This window comes from Acanthisitta chloris, unplaced genomic scaffold (genome assembly GCF_000695815.1).
Source record: "Acanthisitta chloris isolate BGI_N310 unplaced genomic scaffold, ASM69581v1 scaffold9455, whole genome shotgun sequence".
NCBI lineage: Eukaryota > Metazoa > Chordata > Aves > Passeriformes > Acanthisittidae > Acanthisitta > Acanthisitta chloris.
The window spans coordinates 2,157-21,266 of record NW_008673250.1 but is presented as its reverse complement, the minus strand read 5'-3'; the positions used below and the strand labels follow the sequence as shown (position 1 = coordinate 21,266).

At 41.2% G+C, this 19,110-nt stretch overlaps 1 protein-coding gene across 1 annotated transcript in view; it reads right to left on the bottom strand.

Moving 5' to 3' along the window:
- LOC103802405 (catenin alpha-3-like) overlaps window positions 1-18,790 on the bottom strand; it is a gene marked incomplete at its 5' end in the record, with an annotated part of 75,086 nt that extends 56,296 nt beyond the window's left edge. Inside the window, 2 exons of the mRNA XM_009074876.1 lie at window positions 9,864-10,015; window positions 18,590-18,790. Of these exons, the coding sequence (XP_009073124.1) occupies window positions 9,864-10,015; window positions 18,590-18,790 (353 nt within the window). The remainder of the gene's footprint in view (window positions 1-9,863; window positions 10,016-18,589) is intronic.
- Between the last annotated feature and the right edge of the window lie 320 nt (window positions 18,791-19,110).

Sequence of the window (19,110 nt, the reverse complement as noted above, 5' to 3'; positions counted from 1 at the left end):
TATATCCCAAAGCCTCATTCCTAAAGCCAAAACACTGTTTCAAGGCAGACTGTCTTAGGAAATGCAGATAAGAAACTGCTTTTGGAATACATCCATATGCTACAGGTTAAACAGGTACAGTGAATCCCTCAAAGTCTGACTGCCTTAAAAAGACATCTCAGTGCTTACAAAGGACCAGAAACAAGAAATAAAACCAGACAATTCAGAATTCCACAAGAAATGGACTTTTAGCATATGAATAAATTCTGAGCAATGGAAGTCCCTTCAGCAAAGATTCTTCTCTAACATGCCAAATCAATCTGATTCTGTTAAATGAATTATGCCAAATGATCACACTGAAAAAAACCCCTTGAATAGATTAACATATCCCTTAGCGAAAGGTTGCCAAAGATAAATACATTCCTCAAACTGGAGTAGATTAAATTATTATCTACCACCTCAGCTCAAGTCTCCTCAGTCTCAACCAACCCTCTCGACTACCTGACCTGCAAGTAAAACAGACAATCTTTAAAAGAGATGCACAGAATAAATCTGTCCATCAAGCCCTTGTGCATTATTGATGCATAATGTAATGCACAGCCTACTTTTCAAAGTGCAGGTCCTGCTGTCATCCTTCCCACACATTCCCACCCATGACTTACTGCTCAAGTGTAAGTTTCTCAATTTAGGAGCTATTCCTCCAAGCCACTGAGACAATGGAAATAAAGCCACCATAGCCAAGAGTCCTCTATCCATCCCTTTCACTCCTGCTTTGAAATATCAAGTCTTCAGATGCCCAGAACATTCACCCTCCCACATTTAGTCATTCTGCAACCAATAATGCCCAACTGAATAACCAGTGTCAGCTGACATGGAACTAGGTAAGCATTAAGGCCACGACTGTGCAAACCAGTCCTCACATCACAAACCACTGCCATGGTTCTGCTTTGGAGCCTGACAGCTTCACCTCCAGGCAAAGTGCAGCCAAACACATCCCCCAGCCCCAACCACTCCTCACAGAACACTCCTCCAGATCTCCTTTCTGAACAGATTATTCACCACAGGATTTTGTTATAAGTCTGAGAGAGAATCACACGCTGAAGAGAATCATACAACAGCTTTGCAGTGCTATATAAAGTGTCTGTTACTACATTTAACAGGCCATGGACAATTTCTGGGTTTGTATGTGAAATTAGTTCATTAATCTGGGACTCTCTCATGTCTAATTTACATGAAAGGCAGTAACACTTCAGCCACAAGTGTAGAGCTGTCTGACACCTGCTTATCTGACATCCTCAATCAGCAAACTACATACCAATCCTAAAGAAGGCAAAAGGCAGGCAGAGCTATGGGTAGTACAATATATATAGGTTTTTTCTCTCTGCTTTAAGAATAGGCTGTGAGTCCCAGGGTTTCTCAGGTAATAAGACAGCATATGTTTGGCCAACCTCTCCAGAATCTTTTCAGGTAAACAGTACTTAAAAATACTGTCCCCCATTTGTCAAGCTCAGTGGAGCATTTTTATTTTTTTTAAATTCTCCAAACTATTTTCTTTCGAGGTTTCTGGTTTTTCTGAGTCACTTTCCTTGTTAGCACTATGCCTCTTTGTATAGTACACCCACCTGCCTTCATCAGCTCTGCATTCCAACCCTGAGCACACTCAAGAAAATAACCTGGTGTGATTCACGTTCAGAAGTAATGCTAAGTAAAAAGAAAAAAACAAAAACAAAAAGCAGGAAGGTATCATTAACAGCAGAACCTGAACTCAAATATACCCATGGAATACTAAGGAATTATAAAAACATGAACCAAAAGAACTCAGGGTAAAATAAGTAATTAATCCCAAACCTATCTCACTGTCATACTGCCCTGTCAGGAAGGACATAAATGACAAGAGGACCAGATCTTACACCAGTATCAAAGCAGAGAATGACACAGACCATAGCACTGCTACTCCACTCTTGTGCCACCAAAACTGAGATCATAATCTAACACGTACATAGTTACTGTTTCTTGAAGTCCAATTACATACTGAACACATCTGTAATGTGCCTCAGTGCATTTCTGCATTGTGCCAAAAAACATCCATCCTACCTGACAAATGACTCCACAGTGAAAACAAGAGCAATTGAGGAATTTCAGCAATGGGATCTGCAGCCAGACTTACACCAAGCAGTGGAGACCTCCGAGCTGGAGGTGGCACGAGCACTGACAGGGCTGATTTTAGAACCAGAACTATGTCAGCAGTACTGAGAGCCTGCAGACTCCATTTCCAGGCTTGCATTTCTCACACTCCAGTGAACCATGTGGAAGGATGCACGTTTTAATAGAGAATCTATGATTTGTTACATTTCTGCTGTGCCTCCCAGTTTTAGTTCCAGTAATTCAGCCCTTCCCTTTTAACAGAGTAATATTCATTCCACTTCTCTGGGAATACAATTTATAATAGATAGTAAGCACCAAATGGCAAGGAAGGAATGCACATCACTTTTTCTTGCTATGAGAAAAAAACCCTCAGCAAAGATGTTAATGTTCCAGACAAAAATATTGTTATGCGCTTAAGTTTCCGATGAGCCACTAGAACAGAGCTATCGAATAATTCTGGAAAGTTCTGTTTTCCTGAAAGAGAAGGATAATTTTGTGAGCAATTAAAAGCATAACCACATGTGACAGCTGCAATGTAATGTAATCCCTAAACTGGGAAGAATTGACACTTAAAGCAGCATGTAAGACAAAACTCTTCATGCCATCCATTTCTGTACAAAGCATATTGACCTCTCTGTCTGAACCTGCACTCCCAGCTGCAATGGTAAGTCATGCAGCAATTTAAGAAGTTCTTCATTCACAGCCTTGCACTGTACAGAAGACAAGGAGGATTTGCCAGGATGCATAATTGCATAAACATAGAAACATAGAATTTAAGGGTTGGAATGGACCTTACAGATCATCCAGTCCCAACCCCTGCCCTGGGCAGGGACACCTCCTCACTAGATCAGGTTGCTCATGGCTCATCCAGCCTGGCCTTGAACATCTTGTAATGAATGCAATATCCAGCTGACACTTTCACCACTGGACTCTGTATCAGCATTCCTGAAATCATTTACTAATATTGTCTATATGTACCCATAAAGCCTTCCTCCTTCCTTTCTTCCTTTTGTAAAAACCAACACAACATCTCTTCCATTAGCCAACACTTTACAAACTGGAAACCTGAGGCAGATTTAAGAAAATTCCATTTTTAACTGGAAAAGGATGGGCCATACATTCATGTGCTGCATGTAAACAACAAGGCACATGCCCAGCAAACAATGGTCAAGGTATTACAGACTAGAAGCTGCATGCAATGCAGCAAGCACCTTGACTTATCAGTAAGATTTATCACAGACTATTGCTTTGTTTGACCCATCAATTCTCCATTTCTGTCTTAACACTAATACATAAAAGAAAAAAGCACAGACAGCAAAGTCTGACTTGGCTTGACAGGGCCCTGGATAACACTCTGCTTGCAACAGGAGGTTGGGCCAGATGATCTCCTGAGGTCCTTTCCTTCTGTTCCTTTCCTTCTGTTGCTTCTCTTCTCCTGCCCCTCACTGACCAGAGCATGAGTCAAATGTGTGACAGGGAAAAGTGTGGGTCAAAAGACATTGAAGTATCTCTGCCTCAGAAAGGCTCCATTAACCATAATATTGTGATAAAAATAAAAAATAACGGAATAGTTACAGGAATTTGAAATAAGGGAGGGGAAACTAATATATGTTAACATAGAGTAACTACAGGTTTGAACATAGTACTACCCAAGTGGTGAGTCCCTGGCACTGCTTCTGAGCACCCACTGCCATTTGGACACATCTAGAGCCACATGGATGGTGCATGTGAGCTGAGAGGAAAAGAATTCCTCTCCATCAGACCTGTAAGCAACACCTGGCCTGTCAACACTGAGTGCTTTCTCATAGGCTTGTGCACATGCAATTAGAGAAACTCTGCTTCTCCAGTGTAAAACAACACAGGAGTTCACATACTCTTGCTCAGAAGGGACAACTGCTTTTGTCATTCCTGCACTACAGGATGATTTCTCTCTATAGAAATAATGGAGCACATGGACATGAAAGGACAATTTTGGAACTGCACATTCAAGGACAAAGGAGGTACTTACTCTTCTACCCACTATTCATATTATATGGAAAAAGAACCCAGAATCTAAAATCAGAAATCTTCCTGTAAAAACTAAGTGAATGGTTGGAGCATGGGGACATGGAGCAGTCAGAAGGATGAACAATGGACTGAAAAGTTAAAACCTGTTAATCTGAAAGTGCAGGAATGTAAAAGCACAAAAGGCAATAGTTTCTCTTATCTTTCATTAACAAAAATATAAAGCCATCATTTCCCAACTACCCTGTGGAGGGAGTCTAATTCAATGGTCTAAGCTAGGGGGACCTGAAGGGAGGAGAGGGAAGAGGAGGAGGAGGAGGAGTGGGAGGAGGAGGAGTGGGAGGAGGAGGGAAACAGTTATATAGCAGTGCTCTGGCTCCCACTGCCATGTCTGAGATGGGAAGAGTGAGCATGTGCTTTTTCCTCTTCTCTCTCCCTGAGATGTGAACACACCACCTGTTTATAAAATCAGTAAATTATCTGTATTTCTCCTAACAAAACTGCATGTTTTTTGTGCAAACATCCAAGCTCTTAGGAACAGATACCTGTTACAGCAACTCTGGTGACTCCAAATTCTGAACTTCTTGGGGAAATATCCTGCCCACATGTTCAGGAAAAAGGATGCAACTTTCCAGGAAAACGAGAGGTTGGGTTTATTTACAGATACACTGCTGAGCAGCTTTTTGCTCTGTAAAGCAACAGAGTCAGTGACACCATCGCACAGAGACCCATAATGGTCACCTGATTTGCTGAAGGCCTTAAACTAATGAAAATTTAAGATCTTCAACAGTTTGTTACAAACATGAAATACAAACAAACTGATATATGCAATTGTTTGCCAGAAAAAGAGGGATTGGCTTTATTTGGGAACATAAACTTTGCTGGTACTTGTTACAAACATGAAATACAAACAAACTGATATATGCAACTGTTTGCCAGAAATAGAGGGATTGGCTTTATTTGGGAACACAAACTCTGCTGGTACTAAATGGAGATTAGCACTTTAAAAAGTTGTCAGCATGTTAAAATGAAATGTATGCAGAATGTGTCCCCAAACAGCTGCAGCACAGAGCATTTTGACAAGACACCTGCAAGGTAAAGTCATAATAACTGAGTTTATGATGCTGCTCCAGACGTAAATTAAAACAAGAAAGTATTTGCACAATATGAGATAACTTCCCAGTAAACTGTGGGGTAAAGAACACATGCATTGTTGGAACAATGTATGTACATGAATTAAGACATGAAATGTAACCTATGTGGGACAGTGCTCTGAGTTAAGTCTTCCCCATAGTGGCATGTCATGGTTGGTGATCCTGACTTGAAATATTAAGAAGCCAAGTAATGTGGCAGGGACAAGTAGCACTCAGAAGATTTTACTTGCAAGCATGTGTATTTGGTCATGGCACTCAACAGTTTCAACTCAACTCTTATCTGGGTTCTGCAGCACCAACACAACATTCCCCACTGACACCTGTTATGTGACTCAGGATAAAAACCTGAAAAAGGAACAGGCACCCAACTATCCTCAACAGACAACAAGCATCTCTTCTATATTCTCTTTTAAAGACATCACATAACATATTCTTTTTCAGTCACACACTGTCTAGATAGATCAATCTTTGCATGACAGGACTGAAGTTGACAAGGAGCTGAGGAAGGAAAGGTCAGCTCTGACCTACTTAGGTCAGAAACAACCAGAAAGTGCTGAGAGATGCAGGTCAAACTGGCTAACTACTGCAGTCCTGCCTCATCTGCAACTGGTGTAGGACAGACATGAAGCAGAAAGGTATTTCTTGAACTTCTCAATGTATATTTGCAATGAATTAGTGTTGCTCCTAAATTTCAGGCCAACAACAATGAAGTGCACCAGGGCTATATGAACTTTTCCTTGTCTTTCTGCCCCCTAGGGTCTCAGGGCTCTCTTGGACTGCAAGACTACAGTAAATGTCTTTTTTCTCAAGTGCCTCCCTGTTTGCTTTGGTGTCTCTAGCTTTTAAACAGAGGCTTGACTCAGGCCTGCTATTGCCTGCATGTGACAGGGCCTAACTCATTTGTACAAGAGAAGTAAAACCAGGCAGAAACCCTCCATGTGTAGGACAAGTCTATCATTAGTAACAGGCAAGGCAGAATTTAAACTCTCTAACTGATAGAAAGGTTTTCACCACTTGCTATCTGCCCTTCCAAGAGTTACACATCCTGAAAACTCCTGCAACAGTGCTGGGTAGAAGAGAATGAAGTGAGCTGCAATGTCTCTCACTGAGAGAAATCAAGTGTACTGGATTGCTCACAAGCTCTAGTAAGGATGAACTCCTACATTTCTTTAAAGCAGGATGAAAAACCACACAGAACATGCAACCAACAAAAGAAAAAAGGAACCCATCCTGAGGATACTCTGAGGAAGCCAAAAAATTTTAAAAAGCATTATGCTGTAGACACCTGAATGTGTGGCTAAGCTGAGTTTGAATTTCCAAAGGAAATTAAGCCCAACAGTAAAAGACTATTAGCTAAAAAGATAGGAATATAAGGACTGGATTTGGGATGCAGTGAAGATCTAGTTGAAATGGAAGTATCTAGGTAAGGCAGAGTAGCAAAAGGAATGCTGTGCCTCAGTTTTCAGGGGGACCAGAGGTGGAGACCATGGACAGCACAGTGCAGAGAACAGCTGTTCAATGGAAATCAAGGCACAGTGTGCAAAACTCCAAAAGCCTAAGACCACAAACTCAGAGGGAACCTACAGTCTGTGGAAGAATTCTGAAGGAAACAGCACGTGGAATACACACTCAGTCCAAAGGGGTTTGAGGGAATGCATCAAAATGATGCACTGTACCAGGTAAGAACTGCAACCTAAATATACATTTCCCACATCTCATAAAATTACAGAACATGTTCCTCATTCACTGACCCCATAAATGCAGGAGTAGTAAAAGCATTTTGCATAGATTATGTGAACATTTTGCCCTCTTCTTTGTCTCTGGAAAACTCAGAGCTGTTCACTTGTTTATCCTCCAATAAAAACAAAGAACTGACTTGGTGAATTCTTTCCTGCTACTCTAGGTGTATTTCTGTTAGGATGACTTTGTTACTGCTTCAACTATCAGTAGTTATAGTTCATTTGAAGTCATTACTTTCCACCGTATTTAATACCCTAATAGGATATTAAAGCTGTTATTTCAATCCAGCTCTCTCATATTCTTCAACTAAAAACACTTTGATACAAAAGCTCCATTTTTTTTCTCTTAAGGAAATTCTAGCACCAATCTCAACATTATGCAGCATTCAATATGTGTTGTCTCAAAGCTGTCAATCTGTTACCTTTGACTTTTCTACATATTTCACAGGGCAAAATTCTTGTCTGTCTACTATCTACCCTGATTTATTTCTGTAACAGCAATATCCTGATCAAAATGCTCTCCAGATAACACCCAAATGTCCCTGTGCAAAATCAAGCTCTCAAAGTCTCCACAATTTAACAAAAACAGATGGTTATGGAGTCAAAAAACGGTTGAGGTCCATGGATACAGCCTGTATCAACTATCTGGTGATTTCAAATCAGCAGCTGCCACTGGATTAAGCAGTCCCTGAGAGAGAAACAAGGAAAAGCACCTTAAAGGAAGCATCCTGCAGTTCCAGAGGCATTTCTACTGCAGCTCAGCAGGGCAACACACCTTCCACTATTTGACTGCCCCGAGTGTTATCACATTATCCCTGCAAGGCTGGAATGAAAGTTCTATGTATCTATGGTTAAACTTGGACATTGAAAGGCACAGCTGAGAATCTGCATTAACAACAGCATTTTACAGTTAGGAAGCCTATTTTTAAAAACATTCTCCCTGTGTAATTACATGCTTGAAATGCTTCCTGAGGAATTGATCTGGAGAGTTTCTGCTTTTACTTTGATGTTGAAAAACTGACCCCTGTGAATAAGTGGCCTTTGCTCATTTACATCTCTCGATTACATTTTGATCAACAAGTTCTCCCCCTGCTTCAGTCCTGCAATCCCCTGCAATCAGCAGCATGCTGCTCTTCAGCCCTCTCAGCAAGCTCAGTGAGCTGGGCAGTGAACACCTCATTCCCTCACCTGGGCTGCTCTGCTAACAACTAGGTCTGAACAACATCAGAGTCACTGAAGCCTCCTGCAGACAGAGTGGAAGGAAAGTGGCACTATCTGGAATGTATCCACCTAGAAATGCAAACACATCCTTGCTCAGAAGATGAACACCAGGGTTTCCTCAGCACTCTCTGTACTGGCAATCAGCATCTCTAAGGGCTGGTGGAGCAGCTAAACAAACCCTCTCATGACTGTCTCAATAATGGTACTCATCAAGTAGAAAGCTGCACATGTCCTTTTTAATGATTTTTTTCTTTATTATTCTCCTGAGCTTTTGTCAGGACTTTCATAGCAGAAGGGAAGATGGCACTGACAGAAACCTTCACATGAATACAGTGTCTTTAGGTGTTGCACAGTGCCTCATGACATCAGGGATGCACTTACACAGTGCACACACACTGTGCATGGACCATGCATTGTGCCTACCTCCAGTCTCTGTAAATCAAATATTTTCCCCTCATGCTTCACAAAGAAGTCCAGGGGATGCAACAACTTTTCCCGAGTGACTGTCCACACACAAGCACACATCTGTGTATGAGCACAGACTCCTCCAGAGCTGTGTCTGCCTCTTCACAGAAACTGACAGACGCTTTGCTACACTCCCCAGTGCATTTCCCAAACATTCAAAACTCCATAAAGAGTTACTCTCTCAGCCTGTATCACAGGAGAGGTGATCCATCCCTCTGGCCATTTCTGTGCCCTCCTCTGAACCCATTCCAACAGCTTCATGTCTTTCCTCTGCTGAGGACCCTAGGGTTGAAGGCCCAGGCAGGTCTCACCACAGAGAACCAGAAGGGCAGAATCATCTCCCTTGACCTGTTGGGCATGCTAGCCTGTAATGTTTTTGCATTGAAAAGAAAAGAGAAATCTGTTTCTTACTTTATTCTCAACTGAAAAGTCAAGGCAGGAGACAAACTCCCTCTGAAAAACCTACCTATAATTTTACCAATGTTTAATTCTACTTAAACATGAAGTTGCAGAGCATACAGATATTGCAACTCATGAGTTTTATCATTTGAAGTGGCACTTAGGAACTGAAGATATTTGGGGGAAATTCTGCATCTGATGAAATTCTGTTTTGAATTTCAAAAATGAGCAGTTCTGCATCATTTTCTTGAACTTCAGGAAAAACACTGGTGCAAGTGCAGTGACTACAATTGTGTGAGACTGGCAGGAATCAGGTTGTCAAGTCTTCTGGTGTGAAGTCAAAAAACCTTCAAGAAAGGAATGTTTGGTACAGAAAGTAAGTACATTCAGAATCACCTGAATGGACTCTCAGCTCCTACATCCCACTAGATAAGTTTAAGGCTGAAGAACTACAAGGAGATTTGGGGTTGCAGCTGCAAGTCGATAAATAGTGAAGCAAATGAAGATCTGTAGCAACTAAATATGACTACATATTTTTAAAGAGCAAAAGACAATGTTATGTAAGACTCTGACGTGGTACTCAATGCAATTCTAGACTTCCTGAGTTACAATCGTGTGTTTCACTGTTAGATCAGTCCAACGTGGGTAGCAGCTCAGGGACACTGTTCACACACACAGTTCTGAGTTCTCCTGAACATGCCCTGATGCCTTGAGCCATCTTAGACATTAGTATTGAAAGAACAAACGAAACACTTACCCGGATCATCATGACTGAGCACCTGATGTTATGAATCGTATCATAGACCTTCTTTGAAACGTCCACAAACTGGTTATCGTCAAACAGATGCACCATATTCTTGCTTAAGCTCTCCAATGCAACATTGACTTGGCTAACAAACTCTGGAATCACTGGTTTAAAAAAAAAACAAAACCAAAATTCACCAATCATAAAAAAGAAAGAACATGAATTTTCTTCTTTCTGGCAAGTCACCTCACATTCATTTGAAAAAAGCATTATAGCAACAACACGACTCCTCTGAAGTTGGAACACATTTTTAGCTTTTTTCACAGGGAGAGAAATGCCCATGGTGAGCATGTGTGCTATCACAGTGCTACAAACAAGAAGGACATTTCAAAAGAGGAGTTGGGGAAGCAGCTGTAAAAATTTGTTGGCAATTACAACAGTAGTTTCACCCAAAGAACAAGAATGAATGGCTCAAAGCTGGAACTACTATTCAACAGACTCCTACCACTTTAGAATCTGCTTTCAGGCCAAGTGGAGACACCAAAAGACTGATTTATTATTTCATGCTGAAGTTTTTGCATACTGAAAGCATAATACAACATGAAACATCCAAGGCAGAGGCTGAAGCACGTAAAAAGAAGTTGTATACTAAAAGCAAAATGCAATGAGTATCTGCTTCTCTCTGACTCTGACATAGGCATCTTGCAAATGTGTATAGGCATTTTGCAACCTGCAAGGTCACCATACTAGTGGCATAACCAACAAGCATTCAATAACACAGCTGAGAATGTATATATATACTAACAAGTGCTTAGAAAATTATCTAGATATAAATATACCTACACATATCAATAGCTACAAAGGTACAGAATAAGTATTTGTTTCTATGTACATGTTTCCATACATATTTATACCTATGCAATGCTGAATACATGACAGCAGTTCTGTGGTACTAGATCTTCACAGTTAATAAAGGTAAGACTTCCAAGAGTTGACTGCCCTGAATATGAGAAAAGATTGGTAACAAGATCTAATTATTGGCAGTGTATGACTAATGAATGGCTATCCAGTAAATTGCTGCTTATGTCTTGAAAAGGCTCTAAACACACCCACGACAATGATTCAACTTCCTATCTGGAAAACGCAGAGTTATTCTCATTTGCACCAAGACAACTGAGATGCAGATGAAGTCACCATCACTCTGCAATGTGTGGCACAGGTCCAGGTGACTGTTTGTGCCTCTGGAACCTCTGGACTTTGCCCTGTGCAAGTGCTCTCTCTGCAGTCCTTGCACAGCCTGGCAGATGCATGTGACACTGCAGCTGGGAATTATGGCAGTGCCAGCAATTACACACCACTGTTCAAAACTTCAGTGGTGACTCAAAGGGATCATTTTCCCCTCACTGCACAGACATCCAGAAACAGCACAGAGAGAGGTGGGTTTGGTTTTGAGGGGCTAGATGGATTCCCCTATATGAGGTATTTATTAGGGGCAGGTCACAGCATCCAAAAGAGCAGAAAGAACCTTTAAATCCTTTACATAAGCCTCATTTTCTAAATCCCTCTACCTAATGCATTTTGCTGCCATGCTCAAGGTCAGACTGACCATGAGATCTCAGATAAGAATGGCATTTCCCCCTAGGACAGACTGGAGATGAATTTCAGAAGTTTTCTTGCATCTCTTACCAGACAGTGTGGACCATATGGGCCTGTCTTATCTCATCAGTTCCCTGCGACAGCAGCACATGTATGTGTGGTGGAAACATCACAGTTCACAGTCCAGAACCCAACGACATTCTTCAGCCTAATGGAAGTCACTGCTCTTCACTGAGAGGCATCACCTCTAAGTGCCTGTTTCTCACACTATTAAGACATGACCTGTGAAGGTGTTCTCAGGTACAGGTATGTACCTGCCTCACTGGTCTCACAGAGTCAATGTGTATTGAGTCAATACAAGATGACTATGCTGTTACTTAAAAGAAATCTGGAGCACTGCTGAAAAATTTACTATTAGCTCTCAGGAATAAAAGAAGTCAACATAGTTTTAAGAGAGCACACTAGAGAATAAACAAACATTTGAAAAATGGAGTACCAAGAGGTTGTAAATTATTTCCTGCCTATCTGGAAATGTATCAGACTAAATCACATAGATTGATTGCATCCATTTGCAATGTTGCTATGCTTGACCTTCATTTAATGTATGATACTTCATATAAGAAGCCTCTATTACCATGCTGGAGAAATTCACAGATTCAGAATGAGGCACATGCAACCATTTTTACACTGAAAATCCTTCTCACATACTAACACTAGATATTTTTAATAGCAAGCAAGTCACTAAGCAGAGAAAATATTCTGCTCTGGAAACTTGAGATTGCTCCCACAGAGTATGAACATATAGGTTAGAACTTTTAATTGCCCAGAAAAGATGACCCTCATACAAATGCAGCTGGGGTCTACTGTACAGAGTATGAACATATAGGTTAGAACATTTAATTACCCAGAAAAGATGACCCTCATATGAATGCAGCTGGGGTCTACTATAAGGAAAAATATTCCTAAATGCATCATTTGAAAAGGACTTCTGCATGTCACCTGGATCAGTCTCCTCCTTAAAAGTAACACCAACACAACATCAGGTCAGCCACAGTTTTGTCTAGCTAAGTCTTGAAAACCTTCAAAGACAGAAATTTCATTGCATCTCATAGTCTTGCACTGCATTTTCAATAAGTTCAAAGACAGAAATTTCATTGCATCTCGTAGTGTTGCACTGCATTTTCAATAAATTCCACTCTCCCCACATCCTACCTGAATTCCTTGCGCTGCAGCTTGTGGCTGTTGCCCTTTGCTGTGCCAACAGTCTTTCCCAAGGGTAAATGGCATCACTACCACTGCAACCATGTCCCAAGAAGCTCTAGGCTTCTGTTGATTACCCCTTGACTTGACATTCCATTACTGCTGCTTTAGATTGCTTGGTGAAGAGTTCTGTAACACTTTTTTTGCACAATACCCAAGGCACAAACCTTATCTGCTGACTGAAGCTGTCTGCCTTTCAACTTTTAATGCCTGACACCAACTGTAAAGGAGTCTGAGTGACAGACAGCTGTATATTCCTGCATGAAACTCCATGACAAGTGCTCTAATTCTGATGGATGCATTAATTCCACTTTGCTAGCCTACTGCATTATTCCAAAATACTCTAGCTGCAGCTGTTTAACAGTACTGGGTAAACTGAGAAGGTCTAGTGTTCTCCTTAACTGTGACAACACAAAGCCTACAGAAAACAAAATTATCTTCAGAGATGACTTTGCCCAGCACTGGGAATCTGGCAGAAAACAGGATACTGTCCCCAAAAAGTAAGGAGATGCCCTAGTTACAGGAATATTTGCTTGGCATATAATGCATTCAATTCCACATCTCCAAATAGTGCCATGAATGGTAGTGACAGACTTACTGAGACAAGAGGTGAACAAAGTGACCATAAGCTTATCATTTATGATTTCAGCAAGAATCCATTTTCCTGTGCTAACAGATTTATAATCCATCCACACATACACAGGCATACATAAATCCTACTGAACCATGCACATGCTCCCCTGCCTCAAAATCTATTGCATCATCTCCAGCCCTAGCAGTGCACAGTTACCAGGGAGGGAGGCATGGGAGCTGAAGGCATGTTGCCAGAAAGGAATCACTATGGAAAACAAAAGCAGATTTGAGTTAGCTGGAGGTAGCTGGAAATAATACTGGAGGGAGGAGGGAGACCATATAATTTATTATGATGACATGGCATGTTAAGAAAACTCTGAATTTTACTTTAAAACATTAAATGAATCCCATGCAAAATGAAAACTGTGGAAGGTGCTTTTTGTAATTCATACTAGAAAACAAGAACCAAAAAAGTATCAAAACTAAACTGAGCACTGTGAAAACAGCTATTAGCCTCATACACATACATTGATTTTATATTAATGCTGTGGTTTAAATGCTGCTTTTGCTAATTTTTCCCTTGAGAAGGAGGGAAAGCTCTTGGAGACTGTGCATTTAGGGACCACCCTGAACAGCACCAGGCACTCTGAGGCTCTGACTGAGCAAGGCCTGGGGAACTGGCCTGAAGAGCATTTCTTCTCAGTTCCTTGAATGACCACCAAGTGCAAGAACAGTTTAAAGCAAACAGATGTGAGTTAAACACATCTCAACATCCATAGAGTGTTTGTAAGCTGCCATGAGCAGTGATGCCAAGTTATTTTAGAGCAAGAGCTAAAGGGAAAAAAAAGATTGGCAAAAAGAAAAGGCATTATGGTCAGGGGCATTTTTTGCTCATCTGGAACACAAAACAATGTGGGCATTTCTGCCTGTTTTTCAGAACGTTCTTCATATCAGAAGCAACACAAGTTTTTTGATGCCAACATTTGTAACAGAATTTCACAGAAGGACCAGAGCACAGCCTGTCAGAATAAACAGACAGCAGCAGACTCAAACAGATGGAGGTTATTGACTCTGGGAGAGTAACAGTCCCAAGAATGAAGGGTTACTGATCAATTACCATCTTAAAGTCATCATGTAACTATAACCAAAAATATTTTGGGCTAAGTCATGCAAGCAATCTCAGCATTTTTCTTGGCCAATGTTTTTTTTCTTCTCTTAGCTCTTACAATGAACCTCTGCTGAACAGCTTCTTACAAGCTGTTCCTTATCTGAGTTGCACACCAATGTCACATGTTCACCAATTCTATAAGCTCACGTACTCAAGCCTCTCTCCAGGTCTTCTCTCAAATGAGTTGGGGATTTTTTATTTTTTTTACTATATTTTGAAGTGAAAAGACTCAGTCCTCTTGAGCAGCCTTTGGGCTTCACAAACAAGGGCAAAAACCTCTAGAATACTAAACAGACTTGAACCACAAGTCTTATCTTGAAATCTCATTCTGAGAAAGATGAACGAGCAGTGGAAAATATTTTTTCAGTAAAAACACTGGTCTTTCTAAATTAACACAAACTTTTGAATTTTGCACACACCACAGAATGACTGAGATTGATTCACTTCATTTTAGCTACCCCCAGATAAATCACTTAGAATAAAGTTGATCACATTGGTATCTTTTGTACTACAAGAGGTTAGGGAGCTTCAACAGCTGATTCATCCTATCTAAGGATATCTGAAGACACATCTTGGGAAAAGGCAGTGAAGTCTCTGGAGATGCTCCTCTCACCCTGTTTTGGTTTAGATGGCATGCCCAAAGATGCTAAAATAAGCACTGAATGTCAGAGTGGGCAGGAGAAAACAAGACTGCAAAGCCCTGTCCATCTCCTCTTTGGAGTGAAAGAAAACGCAACACTCTCGACGTGGAAAAGCAGACAATCCCTGCTGCAGACAATCCCTGCTGCAGACAATCCCTGCTGCAGAAGAATCAAGACACTGGACAAAGGAAACTGCCAGTCATTTTGCATAAGCTGTTGTGACAAACCTGCAAACTGTAGTTGGAAAAGGCAAGTGAAGCTGCTAGGAGAGCACAAAGTCAGCAGCCTGTGCACATAGGCATGCAGAAAATGGAACAGCTGGATAAAAAGCACAAGATGGAAGGAAGCTTGTATCAGATAACACCACCACAGCTTTATGGCTAAAATAAATTACCTTTGCCCAGATAAAAGCAATGAAGAAGATTTAATCCACCCTACAGAATCACTTAATAAAGTACTATCCAGGACAGCTCTGTTTCAGGTGTAATAGATCAGTATTAATACAAAGACTATACAACTGGTCACACTGAGAGGGCTGTGAAGGAAGAGGAGATTTGGAAGGTGGGCAAAAGAGCAATCTGGGGACCAATAAACAAATAAACCCATTAGGGTCAATAAATACATCCATTCATACTAGCACACAATACGACATTACAACATGCTGCTAATGCAGAAGACATCTGGGTCAGGGAGAACAGAATTACTTTTAGGGCAAAATTATAGGAAAGAACTTCCAAAAAAAGTAAACTGAAACCTGCAAAGATTTTAGAGAAAATCACTGAGAACTCCACAGAGGTCTAAAAGTTTAATGTCTTTGGCCTACTGAGGCCAAGTGATTTTAATCCAGTTGGAGGCAGAAGAATCACCCACATTGACACGGTAACAAAATGCACAAATTGGCCATGTATAACCACTGAAAATTTGTGAAAAATCTTTTGTTAGAAGCACTAGGCCTACACAGCTCTCAAGGAGATAATGGGATCACAAATTGCCCTTGGTATCCCCTTGCTGCACCAAATAATTATGATGATGTGTGCTGGTTTTGCCTGGGGTAGAGTTAATTTTTTTTCACAGTATGAGGCTGGTTTGGATTTGTGCTGGCACAGTTCATAACACAAGGATGGTTTCATTACTGCTGAGCAGCTTACACAGAGCCAAGGCCTTTGCTGCCACTCAGCCCACCCTGCAGCAGGGAGGTTGGGGTGTGGGGTCACAGTGACCTGTGAGGGGACACAGCCAGGACAGCTGACCCAACGGACCCAAGGGATGTCCCACACCAGTGGGGTCACACTCAGCATGAGGCTGGGGGAAGGTGGGCTGAGGAGCTGCTGCTGGGGCACTGGCTGGGCATCAGCAGATGGGGGTGAGCAACTGTTTGCATTTGCATCTCTTATTAATGATCTTTTTATTTCACTTAAATTATTATCATATTTTCAACTCAACTCACAGTTGTTCTCACTTTTACCCTTCCATTTCTCTTGCCCCATCTGGGGGGCAGTAAATAAATGAGTGTCTGTGTGGTGCTTAGTTGCAGGATGGGGTCAAACCATGGCATTATGCAATACTCATCATAAAGCTCCTCCAGCCTCATCAGTAAGTCATGGATATGGTTTGAATATGAAGTTTCTCCCTCACTCTGAAATATCTGAAAATTTGTACTTAACACAGATGATTATCCACTTAATAAAAAACACCTATTCTGTATTTTGCCCTTTGATCCCAAATTACAAGTAACATTGTTGGTAGCACATCAGAACAGCAGCAATTTCAACTGTCAACTCCATTACTACACTTCATAGTTTACAAGCACAAATGTCACATGGGCAAGGTTTGATGAGTTTCAATGAGACTACACCATCTAGGGCATATGGGCATTTGCACAAACATTTAATTTCTGTCCCTATATATATAAAGACAGGTAAAATGAAAAGTACGTGTTTCTTTCTTTGACTCTTATTAAAGAGCACAAATGGATGTTTTATAAAGTCATCTGAGATGTCAGCACGCTTGATGTCCCTTGAGACAGGTGAACATTCCAACCAAAACCAGTTGTATGTCTCCCTGTCTTCTGCAGACAGGCAGGTTGAGGTACTTTATCTATTACTGTCAAAGCAAGGCAACAGCACAGAAATCTGACTAACACCTTTAAACACTATCTGTTTCAAGAAAGATGCACTCAGCTTCTACATGGGAATCAAAACTATTCTTTTCTATGCTGCTTCCCTTGGTACTTGTCACAGTACTTTCAGAAGTCAGAAAAAAAAGAATATAATGGTGCAAATTTTCAGATTTTTTCATCAAACAATCAGAAAAGAAGATGAACAAGTCTATTTCAAACTCTTCTCACCATTTTGCCCCTTTTCCCCCTTCACTGTGATGTCAGGTTACTCTCATTCACATAAGGACAGTTCTGCTCTAGACATATTTGAACTTATGAAGAAAGAGCTCAAACAAAATTCCTGTCTTTTCTTGTGGCAAAATAAAGCAAGTGCCAGTCAAATGTAAGGTACTACACATTTGTTTAGACTGACAGAGCTCAGATTTAGACTTCTGAGATCATGAAATTAAACCCTGTATTCCAGAGATGCACAGACTTGCCAGAAAATTTCTTAAAAGCAGTTTAACTGCCCAACTATTAGACTTACAAGCACTAGAATCATGGAAATTGTGTGAGCTCCACAGATATTTTTTTATGAAAAGCCATAGAAAAGGCAGTTAGACCTTGCTGCCAATACAGGCACTTTCCAATTTAAGATACCCTCATTTTTAATAGTATGAGAAAGAAAATGGAGACTACTAATCATAGAATCACAGGATGGTTTGGGTTGAAAGGACCTTAAAGTTCATCTCGTTCCAATGCGCTGCCAGGGGCAGGGGCACCTCCCACTAGCCCAGGTTGCTCCAAGCCCCATCCAGCCTGGCCTGGACCACTTCCAGGGATGGGACAGCATTGGAGACTGAAATCTTAAAGGTCAACGACTCAAACAATCAGCCATTTGCAAAGGCATTGGGGAGATTTGCTGATTCTAACTCTGTGCTCCCCAGACTAACCACTGTGGGAAGTTTCAAATTTGTTTAGAAAAACTGAAGACGTTTTGGGATACCTGATCACTGCTCAACAGTCTTTACAGCTGAAGCACACACTGCTGCTCTTTTCCGAGTTTGCCTTCATCTGCTTAGAGCAGGAGTGGCCAGGCCAGTGCAGTAAGTGGGAAGCTGCTCCTCACTAGTTACAAGTCTCCAAACATTGTTACATACATCAATTTAAGAACCCCAGTAAAAGTCTTCGATAATGTGAACAACCTTACACAGACCATGTAGTTCTAAGAAAGTTTTAAAAAGTAGTTTTGAACTGCACGGTATCACCATAGTATGAGAGCATGCTGAGAGGAGAGACCATGCACTGAATCATTAGTGCATCAGATCAGAGAAACACAGGGTTCACTTTACATGTGGCATGTAAAGGAAAGGTTACACCACTGAAAAATCTGCAGACTTACCACTCTTGGTCAAATAGTGAACATTTGCCATCACTCCTTCCGTGTAAGCTCCGGGCTCGTAGTTGTCCATCTCTCCCAGAACAACGTGTGCGACTCTGGAAGCGCGGCCTCGGATGGCTCCCGCCGCACGCTCCAAGCCCTCCGCATCTTGCTCTCTCAGGGCAACGATACACTTGTTCACATCCTCCAGAATGTGGCTTTCTGCAAACAGAACAGCAGCTCTTTCAGGATGGCACCTCTTAACACCCAGACACCATGCCGACACAGCTCACCGCGCTTTCTCCTCCCCTGCTGAAAAGCAGTGGCCACTTTTGAATGAAAACTCCTAGTTGTGACACGTAACATGTCAAGTTCTATTAACCTTGATAATAGAGTAAAATAAGAATTGATAGTATGGTGATAACTTTTGAGGGGTTTGGTAGGAATCAGGGAAAATATAAGCCTGTGTGTAGTATTTCTGCTGGGCAAACTAGTATAGACTTTTATAGAAACTAGAACAGTGTCATTAAGAAGAGCCCAAA